Raw genomic sequence first — 13,864 nt, 5'->3', positions numbered from 1 at the left:
TTATTTTTGTACATAACTGCTATAACTGTATTTTTTCCGAACACTTACATGTAAAAAACATAGAGATATATCTTACCATTTCACTAAGACAGCCAAAATAACGGTCAAATTAAGGGGAGATCATGATGACGTACATGTCTATGGTTGCACCGGGGAAAAATATTTAGTCGCTGGAACCTATAAGGTATAACACATGTTACATAGCCACTGGTGAATTAACAGAGAGAAAAATAACAAAAAACAGTCATATAGGTTTTCGCATCAATGGGAGGTAATCGGAACTGACCAAAAAGACTGCGCGACCGCACGCGACTATACAAACAAACAAAATAAAATACAGCAGGTATGACGTTTGCATGAATCCATGATTACGTCTACATGAACAACAGTGATAAAAGTGCGCATCTCTTCCCAGCCGTGCAGCGCTTTGAAAGTTGGAAGCATTAAAATTTAAACGGGTAAAAAGCCATCGTGAAGATACGAAAAAAAGTATGACGTCTAAAATACTTAATGATTCAAACGCATAGTATAACATATCTAATTGACAACATTGACAACAGAAAATATATGCATGGTTCACACACACAATCGAGTGCACACATCCATCCATGCTTATTTAAAGTCATGTACACACACACACACACATACATACATGGCATCAAGCAACACACAATTAAATGACACATATGGAATATTGAAAACGTATAACGGACATGAACATGGTAAGTATTTTACACCGTTATCTACTATAAAATTGATGATATATATATACCACTCACTTGCTATTCGCCTAAAAGCTTGCGGTGTGCTGTGACACATATAAGAAACCAGAAGAAAAAAGGACTTTACTTTGGCGAAAAGAGCATATGCTGCTTATTTTTGTACATAGCTGCTATAACTGTATTTTTTCCGAACACTTACATGTAAAAAACATAGAGATATATCTTACCATTTCACTAAGACAGCCAAAATAACGGTCAAATTAAGGGGAGATCATGATGACGTACATGTCTATGGTTGCACCGGGGGAAAATATTTAGTCGCTGGAACCTATAAGGTTATACGGCGACTTATCAGGTGATAATGTTTCGAACTATTTAGTAAACAAATCTATGGAATATTTTGGAGTTCCATTAACAGATAAACAGATCTATCTATCTTCTTATTATTTTAGGTTCGTCTGGGGTAGAGAAATAAAACACACAGCTAGGTTCGTCTGAGGTGCGGTCGCGTGTTTAGTCGAACCGAAAGTTGAAGAAGAACCAATCACAGATCTCTTTCGCCGCGATGTCAAAGTTCAGGTCAAAGTTCACTGTTGTCTTCTCAAATTTGCGAGACAAACCTCTTCAAACTTTGTTCGTGGACAAAATTGGAAGTCGGGACCTAGCGGAATCGATTTCCTGGGTCACGTTGGCACAGCAACCGAAGGAGAAGGCACAAATCCGCGCGGTTTGGTGACAGGAATCGAAAAACCACCGAAAATCCTACCAGTATTATATAGTAGATACATGTTGGTCTTTTTCATTTTCAGTGTCTCACTGTCTAGCTGTGACATCACATCTCCAAGCAGCTAATTCTACAGTTGGAAATTACACACAGGAACTATGTTGCCTATCCCTAGCTTTGCTGGACAGCACATTAGCAGCCTAAATTTACAATATTGTTCTACAATTACAAATAAATAATTGGTTGTTTTTTTTGTTCTGTTGTGTGTGTCACTGTGTGTGTGTGTGTGTGTGTGTGTGTGTGTGTGTGTGTGAATAGAATAGAATAGAATAGAATATAGAATAGAATAATGTTTATTGTCATGAACCAGTAAAGTTATTGACACAACAAACAACAAATAATAATAATGCATTATACAATGCTAAAACAATCCGTAACAAATTTGCCAAGACGAACTTGAACTTCGTCTTCTAAAAATAAGTTACTTGGATTTTTGTTAGCATATTTCATATTGATATGTGAAGCATCTTCTTTAAATTCATCCCTTAATTTAACATATTTATTGCATTTATCTAGAAAATGTATTTCATCTTCTATGACATTGCATTGTGTGTGTGTGTATGTGTGTGTGTATGGGAGGGGGGGACGTGCTGATGCTACACCTCTAATGTGTTCTGCTTTGTGTGACATATCATTTTGTTGTCCAATTATACTATCTGTTTTAACCACACAACCTATTTGGTTCAACACAAAGCAAATGACTACAGTAAAATATTGTCAAAAAGTTACTCTTTATCGTCAATTTCTGGAGATTTCTTACCTGGAAATGTGTTTAATTGTTTTATTATTGTACTTACCGGTTTAGCAGCCATTGTCTACTTATGACAGTTCAGTGACGTCGAGCCTGAAATGTGAAACAAGCAAAGGGACCCAAAGACCTAAGAAAAAGAAGGTAAGATTGCCGCCATGATGGTCTACTTAAGCTGAGCAGGTTATTTAGTTTCTGAAGAAAAGAAACCAATGCACTGACTAAAAACCAAATTCTATATTTATAGATGACTTATCCAACGTCATGATATTATTACAGGGAAGATTTAAACGCAGTCCCAAAATCTCTGTCTTTTCAACTAAAAATGAAAGAAAATCGCAAATAAATGGCCTAGCTCTTCGTGGAAGGGAGGCTACTCTTGATCCTTGTTCGTCTGCTGGTCTATTTTTGTCGGGGCAGTATGGCAAGGAACGAGGAAAAACAGCTTGCCAGGCTGAATCGCTTCTACCTTGAGAAGCAGAAACAGGGTATTGATTTGTTGCTGAATCTCTGTTGTGTGATATTATTTGGCAGAAGTAAACTTATGGTGGAGATTAACCCCCCTAAAAAGTTCAGAACTGTTGGCCACCACAGTATGATGAGTATCACAACACTGGCAAAGACTGAAATATCCACAGGTAGTTAGTTATACGGACTAACGGAGGATCAGTGTCAAACTCAAAGATGTATAAATCGTGCAAGAGAATCTACAGAATCCTGGGGGAAAGCTATCTTTCCAAAAGGTTTTTATATATGTTTACGGCTTTGATGTTCAAGCGTGATTACACATGCACAAAAACAACTAAATTTTTACACTTGATCAGGATTCACAATGGTTGGCAGGTCTGTATGTGTGTGTGTGTGTGCACGCTCTGGTTTTGTGTCTCTGATTGTTGAAAATTATGCACATACACACACACACACACACATACACATACACACACACACACACACACACACACACACACACACACACACTCACACACACACTCACACACACACACTCTCTCTCTCTCTCTCTCTCTCTCTCTCTCTCTCTCTCTCTCTCTCTCTCTCTCGCAGTAAGTGTTTAAACGAAAGGGTGTTTGTACTGTGTTTAAAAGCCTGAGAGTGTCTGTGACCAGAAACTGATGGTTTACATGAAGCTGTGTATGCCTTTAACTCAGTTAAACTTTAAGGGGGGTACTTGCTAACTCATGAAAGGTAATTAGTTATATTTCACATTTTCAGAGGAACTGAAGAAACGACCACCAAGACCAAGGCTGGTTAGTAATAGTATGAATCATGTTATAAACTTTGTTTTGTTTTGATTTGGTTATTTTTTCTGTTTTATTTACCATAAATTTACAGAAAACTACGTTTGAGCTTTTAATCCACACAATCAGACACTAAACCTCACTGAAAGTTACCCCTTTTATGTACCCACTACCACACAATTTGCAAATCGATTTACTATGAAACTTTACTTCTATATATATATACGACTAGTGTCTGTCTGTCTGTCTGTGTGTCTGTGCGTGATGCGCGGCCAAGGTTCTCGATGGATCTGTTTCAAATTTGGTGATCATATTCAGGTACACCCTGGACACAACCTGGTCGATGAGATATTTCAACACGTGCTCGCAGCGCTGTGCGCGCTGAACCGATTTTGGTTTTTTTTGTCTGGATCCACTACCAGTAACTCTTCCTTATCTTCTCCAGTGTTTTCAGCCGCGATTATCTCCCTTCCTCCGTGTGGCGTCAATCCATATTCCCGTTACTACGTTACTATTTTTAGAAGGTCACTGCACATTACTATTTTTAGAAGGTCTCCAGTGTTTTGCGCGTTTATCGCCGGGTCCCAGGCGCAGCCTGGTATTCGGCTCTACTTCTTCCCGGCGAAGCCGGTACCCGGCGAAGCGGGTAATCATCTAGTACCACATGAACACACACACACACACACTTTAACAAAAGTAAATCAGCAAAATGTCTTGTTTTTTTAAATTATGTTTTTTGTTGTGTAGTGTAAAAAGCTGACTACAAAAGTTTTTCTAAGTTGCTTTCTTGTTTTTGTTTTGTTTTTTATGTGTGTAGTGTAAGCAGAAGTATGAAAGTTGAATTGTTGTTATCTTAATTGCTGTTTTGTTTGTGGGTGTGTGAGTCAGTGACTGTGAGTGTGTTTAATTTATTTTGTTTTCCAAAAGGAAGTAGCAATACTAGAATGTCATAACAAATCAATTTAATAACAAGCGTTTGTGTGTTGACAGGATACTTTAAATACCTCAAGAGAAATAAGGAAATGGTTACCTACCATTACACGTGACATTGACTTTTATGTCAAGGTAAGTAATACAAGTGTGTACAAACATGCTCAGGCCAAAACAAAAATCAATTCCCGACTGACCTTATTTATCCCTCCCGCCAATTCTAGAACTTTGTTTCAACCTTTAAAAAAACAAAACGAAAAGGACAAAACTCGATTTTTCTAACTTTACAAGGATATTTTCTCTTCTCTGACATCTAGGGAACACAGCTTGAAGTTGAATGGTTTCTGATCAATAAAAAGCCACAAATTACACCTGTGTAAATAAGATAAAAACTTCAATCCACGAAGAAGGTTAATCGACCTGCCAACCCATTTTAGCTTGGTGGCTTAAAAATTAATTAATGACTTTGGTCATTACAAATCTGAAAATTGTAAAAAAAAAAAAAAAATTTATAAAACGATCCAAATTTACGTTTATCTTATTCTCCATCATTTGCTGATTCCAAAAACATATAAATATGTTATATTTGGATTAAAAACAAGCTCTGAAAATTAAATATATAAAAATTATTATCAAAATTAAATTGTCGAAATCAATTTAAAAACACTTTCATCTTATTCCTTGTCGGTTCCTGATTCCAAAAACATATAGATATGATATGTTTGGATTAAAAACACGCTCAGAAAGTTAAAACAAAGAGAGATACAGAAAAGCGTGCTATCCTTCTTAGCGCAACTACTACCCCGCTCTTCTTGTCAATTTCACTGCCTTTGCCATGAGCGGTGGACTGACGATGCTACGAGTATACGGTCTTGCTGAAAAATGGCATTGCGTTTGTCACGCACACATGCACAAAACACGCACGCAGTCTGTCATCCACGACTCAAAACAATCTTGCTCTTCCGACCACAAAACACAAGTTGACACGAACAGTAGATTAAGGACGTTTCTTACAAACAATCAATTATACATAACATAAATACACGCACAACACTATCTAACTATACAAATCTTTCTTTCGGCAATATCCACAACAACAACAAAGATCAACCAGCGTTAAAGCCTATAACAACAAAGAATAATCATTTAGAAACTTTCATACCTCTCACTTTCGCTCAGTTCATTATGACGTTATAGCTCCTGCACGTTTAGCTGTTAGGACGGGCTAAGGCTAATGTTACCGTGCTTGCGTATCCGAAATCGTTCATGACCCGGAGTCAACGAGGCCGTGGTGCGAAGCGACAGGAGTCATCGGTGACGTCGAGTCCTTGCCAGGCGAGCAGTGCCGTCGTCGAAAGTGGAGCGGCAGACATCTCCTCAGTAGTAGGCCATTTCAGAGTAGCCTCCGCATGGTGAAATACAACAACCTGGAATGGTGAACGCAAGACTTAGTTCACGGTAACAGTAACATCGCCCACCCGTCCTTATAACTTAACAACCAAGTGCAGGATTAAATGGACATAATTCTCTACTCTCACTCTCATGCATCTCGAACACACATACCAACGGACTTATACATTTAATTCTGCTAAGTATGAAGTCCAACGAATAATACCAAATTCATTCTATAAACAAAACTGTCCACCACTCCCCTTTCAACCAAAACATATTCATTCAACAACATACCAAACCATTCCCCAAAACAAACTCACAAATTCATACCGTTCAAGTACAAAGTTACAAACACGCACGTGCACACTATACGTTCCGCCATCTTGGATTGACCGGTTTTCAGAAGTCAATAAGCAAATCTAAACCTGAGAATAATTTAACTGTAACACACACAACATAATATTTAATGATTACATACCACATCCTGGTTGTATTGAAGTAGCCATACATATCCCCTGCCGTTGATAACAGGTTTCCGGCATCTGCTCTACGCAAACAGACCCTACGTTCAACGAAGAACGGATTCGCTTGGAACGCAAGCTATCTTCCCTCGGCTAAAGGCAAAGAACGAATGAATAAAAAGGAGTATCTACGAGCTCGAATTTAGCTCTGAGTTCACCTTACAAAATACAAGCAAAACACACGTGAAATACCTGAGCACGAGCTCCACGAGACACCTGCAGTTAACCAGCGTCTACCTATGACAGGCGAAATAGAGGAACACAGGCGCTCCAATACAATACCTTTAACACCACAGCATAAAAGTATGCTAATATTAAAGCCGCTTGTGACAAACCCCCCTACTCAAACCGAACTACGGTTCGTCACAAAAATTCTACACAATGCGGCTGTAATAGTCTGCTCCGACGTTGTCGCATCCTCGGATTGCTCTGATGCGGAACGTGAATGTCTGAAGCAACAGGGCCCCGCGAATCAAACTTCCGTTCGTCATCTTGGTCTTCTGTAGAGGTTGAAGGGACTGGTGATCAGTCTGTAGCGATTCTCTCTCTCTGAGACTGTCAAAGTGCCAACACGGTCAACAGCGATTCTCCGGAAAGGTTCATCTATGAGGGGCAACTTTCCAAGGTGAGCTTTGGGTAATCCTCCTTTGGGTAAAGCTCGATGACCAACATCACAGGAATGAACATAACGCCTGATGTCGCCCTCCATCCCTGGCCAGTAGAACGAATGCCAGAGTCTATTCTTAGTTTTCTTTGTCTCAAGATGACCAGTCTTAGTAACATTGTGGTATCGTCTCAAAATACCCGAACGAAGAGTCTCGGGCACCACCACCTGACTGAAGGTCTTCTCCGTGGTTATGAAAAGGCGATGCAGGACGCCCTGTTTCCAAAGGAATTTCACCTTTCCTTTCTTCCCGGATGGTGTAGGGTTCCTCCCTTTTGCCAGCTCCCGCACCCTAGACAGAGTTGGGTCAAGCGTCTGTAGCTGGATCAACTTCTCTCTGGTAACACCTAGACCAGAGTCCTTCATCCGTAGGGTTTTAGGAGGTTCTTTTTCTCGCGTATTTTTAACTTGAGTAATGGCGGCTATCTTGACAGGTTGAGCTTTCGCCCGGTACACAGGAACTTCAAGAGTTTCTCCTCCAGGCTGAATGATCCGGTTTCCGATGAGTACGGGGTATGTTAGCTGGTCAGCCACAATAGCTACAACGTTCCCTGAGAAGAATGGGGACTCTAAATGTACGATCGTAGTAGGACAAGTCTTCTGAACGTTCCCTGCTGCGAAACGAATAGTTTGACTTCCCTGCTTGAGGTTACAGTCTTTTACCAGCGAGGAGTCAATAACCAGTCCGTCGGCGCCTGTGTCACGAAGAGCAGATACTTGCGATCCATTGATACTGACCGTGCATAATGGAGTGTACGAAAGTTTGCTACATGGGTCACAAAGGGTAGGTAACTCTGATGTGGCAGCAGTGGTTCCTGGCGTCGTTAAAACTGTTCGCACGTTGGTGACGGTCCTCACGTTGAAGGACGATGCTGAATGCGGGCAATTCCTACGGATGTGTCCCTTTTTACCGCAACCGTAGCAACTTCCCTTGGGAAAAGGGCCGTTGGGGTGGACGGGACTAACTGGGGCAGAGTCTTCCTCAGGATTTTCAATGTCCTTCGTGTTCTTCTCGACTCGACCAGTCGCAGTAACCGGGTTTTTCCTGGCTCTTTTTGATGCAGCAAACCTCTCAGCTAGTTCGGCGGCCTCAGTGACGTTCGCCGGTTCGCGCTGCCGGATGAAATCCGCGAGGTCCCCAGACACATGGTCCATCAGGTGTTCCATCAGTAGGAGGTCTCGGATTCCAGCATAGGTCTCCTCTTTCTTCGCGGCTTTCCTCCACCGTTCAAACCAAATTCGAAGACGGGTAGCAAACTGTATAAACGTCTCCTCTCCCCTTTTGGCCGCGAGTCGAAACTTGGAACGATACGAGTCAGCCGTCCAGCGAAAAGATCCTCTAAGGGCGTCCACGATGACATCAAAGTTTCCCGCATCCTCAGTTGGCAGTTCCAAATAAACATCGGCTGCAAACCCCTTTAGGAGAGCACCCAGCCGAGCTCCCCAGTCACTCTCCCTGTCCCAGCCGCTGAGAGTTGCGGCTCTCTCGAATCGTCCTAGGAAAGTATCGAGATCCTCTTTGGCTTCATCAAATGGATCTATTTTCAGACGAACTGGTTCAATAGCCCTACTACGAGAACTTGAAGTAGTCTCTTCTCTCCTAGTCTTTTCTATCTCTGCACGAACTTTTTCTTCTTCCAGTTCAGCTAGACGTCGGCGGCGGTCGTTTTCTTCCTCTTCTCGAAGTACTTTTCTTCTGATTTCTTCTTCCTCCCTCTGAAGTCTTCGTTGAGCATCCTGTTCCTCCCTCTGAAGTCTTCGTTGAGCTTCTTCTTTTCTCAGTTGAGCTTCTTCTTTTCTCAGTTGAGCTTCCTCTTCTTCTTGAAGTAGTCTTCGTTGAGCTGCTTCCTCTTCTTGAACGTATTTAGCTAAAGCAGCCCCTGATCGAACGCCCAAAGCACGTCCCCTAGCGGCTATAATTTCTTGAGCTGACGTGAGGGAACTAGATTTTTCAATAGGGTCAACAGCAGCTCCATCCAGATGCTTTGGCGTGGTAAGTGTCATACGGGGTGGAGAATTACCATGATCAGGGGTAGAAAAACTTGCCAGAGCAGCATTGCGAGATTTGGATCCCGACATGATTTCTCACAACAAATGTAAAATGGTTAAGTCGCCAACTATGAAAAAGCAACCTACCTACTTCACAACAAACTTCTGAAGCAAAACATCTCAATCTACAACATTTCCAGACAAGTTACAACAGGGAAAAATGCTATAAACAACGACGAGACATGTACCCAGCACCGGCTAGTATCACAGGTGGCCGCTGTGAAAATCAGGTTAAGCCTTAGCACGTACAAGCATGTTATTCAATCATCCCTATTCAAAAATCAAACCTGACAAGACGGTACAAACAAACAGACGAACAGAGCAAAATCATAGGTGACGATGTAATAATAAAGATCCCGGACGAGCCCCCATTTGTCACGCACACATGCACAAAACACGCACGCAGTCTGTCATCCACGACTCAAAACAATTGCTCTTCCGACCACAAAACACAAGTTGACACGAACAGTAGATTAAGGACGTTTCTTACAAACAATCAATTATACATAACATAAATACACGCACAACACTATCTAACTATACAAATCTTTCTTTCGGCAATATCCACAACAACAACAAAGATCAACCAGCGTTAAAGCCTATAACAACAAAGAATAATTATTTAGAAACTTTCATACCTCTCACTTTCGCTCAGTTCATTATGACGTTATAGCTCCTGCACGTTTAGCTGTTAGGACGGGCTAAGGCTAATGTTACCGTGCTTGCGTATCCGAAATCGTTCATGACCCGGAGTCAACGAGGCCGTGGTGCGAAGCGACAGGAGTCATCGGTGACGTCGAGTCCTTGCCAGGCGAGCAGTGCCGTCGTCGAAAGTGGAGCGGCAGACATCTCCTCAGTAGTAGGCCATTTCAGAGTAGCCTCCGCATGGTGAAATACAACAACCTGGAATGGTGAACGCAAGACTTAGTTCACGGTAACAGTAACATCGCCCACCCGTCCTTATAACTTAACAACCAAGTGCAGGATTAAATGGACATAATTCTCTACTCTCACTCTCATGCATCTCGAACACACATACCAACGGACTTATACATTTAATTCTGCTAAGTATGAAGTCCAACGAATAATACCAAATTCATTCTATAAACAAAACTGTCCACCACTCCCCTTTCAACCAAAACATATTCATTCAACAACATACCAAACCATTCCCCAAAACAAACTCACAAATTCATACCGTTCAAGTACAAAGTTACAAACACGCACGTGCACACTATACGTTCCGCCATCTTGGATTGACCGGTTTTCAGAAGTCAATAAGCAAATCTAAACCTGAGAATAATTTAACTGTAACACACACAACATAATATTTAATGATTACATACCACATCCTGGTTGTATTGAAGTAGCCATACATATCCCCTGCCGTTGATAACAGGTTTCCGGCATCTGCTCTACGCAAACAGACCCTACGTTCAACGAAGAACGGATTCGCTTGGAACGCAAGCTATCTTCCCTCGGCTAAAGGCAAAGAACGAATGAATAAAAAGGAGTATCTACGAGCTCGAATTTAGCTCTGAGTTCACCTTACAAAATACAAGCAAAACACACGTGAAATACCTGAGCACGAGCTCCACGAGACACCTGCAGTTAACCAGCGTCTACCTATGACAGGCGAAATAGAGGAACACAGGCGCTCCAATACAATACCTTTAACACCACAGCATAAAAGTATGCTAATATTAAAGCCGCTTGTGACAGCGTTCAGTTTCATTCTGTGAGTTCGACAGCTACTTGACTAAATATTGTATTTTCGCCTTACGCGACTTGTTCTTTTTTGCACTGTCCTCTGCAACAAAGCTTTTATTGTTTTGGGCCTAAGAATCTTTGGTTAAAGAAGCCGAAAAAGGAAATAGGGTTATAAAACAAGACTTTGTTAGTGTTGAGCAACTGACACTCTGTATTTTCTTTATAGTTTATGCGACACATTGTTTAAATGCTATGGTCATTATTGCTTTATAACAATTCATGTGAAGAAAAGTTCAAACATATACATGTCTTACTTTAAGAAATGTTTAAGATACTGAAAATTAAGCACAGATCATGCTCATGATTGGTGTCTTTCTTGTGTGATGCTTTAATTTTTGCACTGAACTTATTAGAATGAATGTAGCATCAGCATATTATGTTTAAACAATATAGTATATAAGCAGATGCATTTTGAATTATTACAGGACAAGAAAAACTGAAAACTAAATGGGGACATGCAATCAAATGATCTTAGTTGGTATGACATGTTTCCTAATGATTTGACTTATTGGAAAAAATAAACAAGGTATTTTGATCTCATTCCAATTCTGTGGAGTGTGTAGCGCATATGTTTCTCTTAATCACACAGAGCATTTCCCCCTTGCCTTCTCTTTCAGCAAATGGAAGTTCCTTGTTACACAGACAGCAAAATTGAAGAGTTCAGTGACCGTATTCAGCGCCTCAAGCAAGAATACCGAGCATATCTACACAAGCTACGGAGGTTGGAACCTGATGTCAACCCTCAATCCTGGTCAGATCGTCCTTACGCCAACAGAAAGCGACAGGCAGCTGATGCTACTCAAGGTAATTTTGTTAGCAAAAAAAAGCCAAAATAACAAAATGGATCAATTTATGGAATGTTGCCAGTCTATCTGTTTCAGATTTTTTACTCTCTAGGCCTTTGTGTGCGAGAGAAAGACTACAGTCAAACCTGTCTATAATGATCATGCAATGGACGGGCGCTGTGGCGGGGTGGTAAGACGTCGGCCTCTTAATCGGAAGGTCGAGGGTTCGAATCCCGGCCGCGGCCGCTTGGTGGGTTAAGTGTGGAGATTTTTCCGATCTCCCAGGTCAACTTATGTGCAGACCTGCTAGTGGCTTTTCCCCCTTCGTGTGTACACGCAAGCACAAGACCAAGTGCGCACGGAAAAGATCCTGTTATCCATGTCAGAGTTCGGTGGGTTATAGAAACACGAAAATACCCAGCATGCTTCCTCCGAAAGCGGCGTATGGCTGCCTAAATGGCAGGGTAAAAACGGTCATACACGTAAAATTCCACTCGTGCAAAAACACGAGTGTACGTGGGAGTTTCAGCCCACGAACGCAGAAGAAGAAGAAGAAGATCATGCAATGGACCGACCTAAAGTGGTTGTTTTAGACAGGTGGTCCCTATGGACCGGTGAATTATACATAAAGAGACAACAAATCGCAGAGATCTTCTTGGGCGATCATAATGGGCAGGTGGTCGTTATGGTGAGTTGGTCACAAAGATAGTTTCGACTATAATTTTTTCTCGTTTGTACAGGCAGAGGGCCTGTGAACAGTCTGTTTCCATGTTTTGTGACACTTATTGATTGCGTTAAGTTGTGTGCGTGCCTGAGCAGGTGTGCAAATTGTTAACAGGGTATTCGTACTATGAGTGACGTTGGTGGAATGAGTGTCCAATTTAATAACAAGACGTATTTGTAGGACAATTAAGACATATCAGCATCAGTGGATTTTACCATTAAGCATCCAGTGGTAGTCTTGCGTGCATGGCCAGTGTACACTTTTTTGTCTGCTTATATATTCTGATCAGGGATGCCGTTTGACTTTGGCAGTCAGGAAAACACCAAAACTGATTTCAAATCACCACAAATGTTGCCATCATATCAGCATAATTGCTACTTTTATCGCCATATTGGCAAATTTTGCCCAAAATACAACCTTATTAGTAACATATTCTTGTACGTTGAGATTCTCATGTCTGTTCCAGTGGTGGGCGATGAAGGAGACAACAGTGAGGAACCTGTGCGAAAGTCATCAGAAAATTCCAGTAAGGTGCAGAACTTTGTACCCATTTCCACCCCAGTCCTTCACAACATGCCCCGTGTGCTCTGCAAGCAGTACGGCTTTGAGAAACCTCCCCCAGTCCTCTGGAACGCCAACCCTGAAACTGAGGACCAGCCTCTTGATTTTCATCCCTCCAACAACCTAGCTATATGTGATGGCAGAGTTGCTGGTCTTGGCAGAGAAGGCGCTGAACATTTGTCATCAAACACCAATGATCAACCTTCACGGTTTCGACCACCTGGGAGTCTTGCACCATCTGATGGTGTACACAGGGAAAACACCGATGACAGTGAAGGTGTGCTGCCAGAACTGAACAATCAGCCTCTGGGGTTCGGTCAAAACAGGACTGCAATGATTCGTGACTGCACAGGTAGTGTCGGCAAAGATGATGGCAAACACATTTGTGAAAAACAGTCACAGGTTCATTCATGTGAGCCCAGCAAAGTGTCTTCCAGGAATACTTTTGACAGAACAGCAGACAAGGGTGTGAACCGTAGCCAAGCCATTTCACTCTCTGGTGAAGAAAAAGACAGAATTACCAGTTCTCACTTTTACGTTAGCAAGGAGAGTTTAGAAAGGAATTTAAATGAGGCTGAGACAGCATCCAGCAATTCCCCTGTTCATTTGCCTTTATCTGTTAAACCTACTGTTGGGATGCCAGTGTCTGGCAGCTGCAATGAAAAAAATAGCAGTACAGTGATGTCAGGTGATGGTGATGAGTTGAATGTAGTGCTAGTGGTCAAGAAAGTGGACAGCTCTTCTTCTTTTAATGTTTTGAATCTGGACTATTCAGATTCATCAGATGAAAGCTTGTGATAAAAAATATATAACCGGTGTATATATATATATATCTGACTTTCACAGTTCTGTGCAATAAAGATGCAATAATTGTTTTTAATTTTCTTCACAAAGGGTTGTCGTTTCATGACAAAGGATATGATACAGTTTGAATGTGTTGCAAACAAACTGGAATATA

General features: G+C 41.4%; 3 protein-coding genes and 1 long non-coding RNA gene across 4 annotated transcripts in view; 1 reads left to right on the top strand and 3 right to left on the bottom strand.

Annotated features, from left to right (window-relative positions):
• The window catches only part of LOC138966839 (general transcription factor IIF subunit 1-like), a 34,076-nt gene extending 31,646 nt beyond the window's left edge, over positions 1–2,430 (bottom strand). Inside the window, exon 1 of the mRNA XM_070339195.1 lies at positions 2,304–2,430. Coding sequence (XP_070195296.1) covers positions 2,304–2,318 — 15 coding nt within the window. The 5' untranslated portion in view covers positions 2,319–2,430. The remainder of the gene's footprint in view (positions 1–2,303) is intronic.
• Positions 2,431–2,629: 199 nt separating this feature from the next.
• Positions 2,630–13,790, top strand: LOC138966837 (uncharacterized). Its single transcript, XM_070339194.1, has 5 exons — positions 2,630–2,742; positions 3,485–3,519; positions 4,501–4,575; positions 11,454–11,640; positions 12,812–13,790. Exons 1-5 carry the CDS (start codon positions 2,676–2,678, stop codon positions 13,702–13,704), a joined length of 1,257 nt encoding a protein of 418 aa, XP_070195295.1. The 5' UTR covers positions 2,630–2,675; the 3' UTR covers positions 13,705–13,790.
• On the bottom strand, positions 5,433–9,491 carry LOC138966836 (uncharacterized). The gene is made up of 2 exons (XM_070339192.1): positions 6,311–9,491; positions 5,433–5,867 (listed from the first exon to the last, which is right to left on the bottom strand). The coding sequence occupies exon 1, from the start codon at positions 9,094–9,096 to the stop codon at positions 6,841–6,843; it is 2,256 nt and encodes a 751-aa protein (XP_070195293.1). The 5' UTR covers positions 9,097–9,491; the 3' UTR covers positions 5,433–5,867; positions 6,311–6,840.
• On the bottom strand, positions 9,535–10,979 carry LOC138966838 (uncharacterized). The gene is made up of 2 exons (XR_011455777.1): positions 10,413–10,979; positions 9,535–9,969 (listed from the first exon to the last, which is right to left on the bottom strand). It is a non-coding gene; the product is annotated as an uncharacterized lncRNA (long non-coding RNA).
• Positions 13,791–13,864: the final 74 nt, after the last annotated feature.

This window comes from Littorina saxatilis, linkage group LG5 (assembly GCF_037325665.1).
Source record: "Littorina saxatilis isolate snail1 linkage group LG5, US_GU_Lsax_2.0, whole genome shotgun sequence".
In the NCBI taxonomy this organism is placed as follows: domain Eukaryota; kingdom Metazoa; phylum Mollusca; class Gastropoda; order Littorinimorpha; family Littorinidae; genus Littorina; species Littorina saxatilis.
This window is presented reverse-complemented; position numbering and strand designations above follow the sequence as displayed.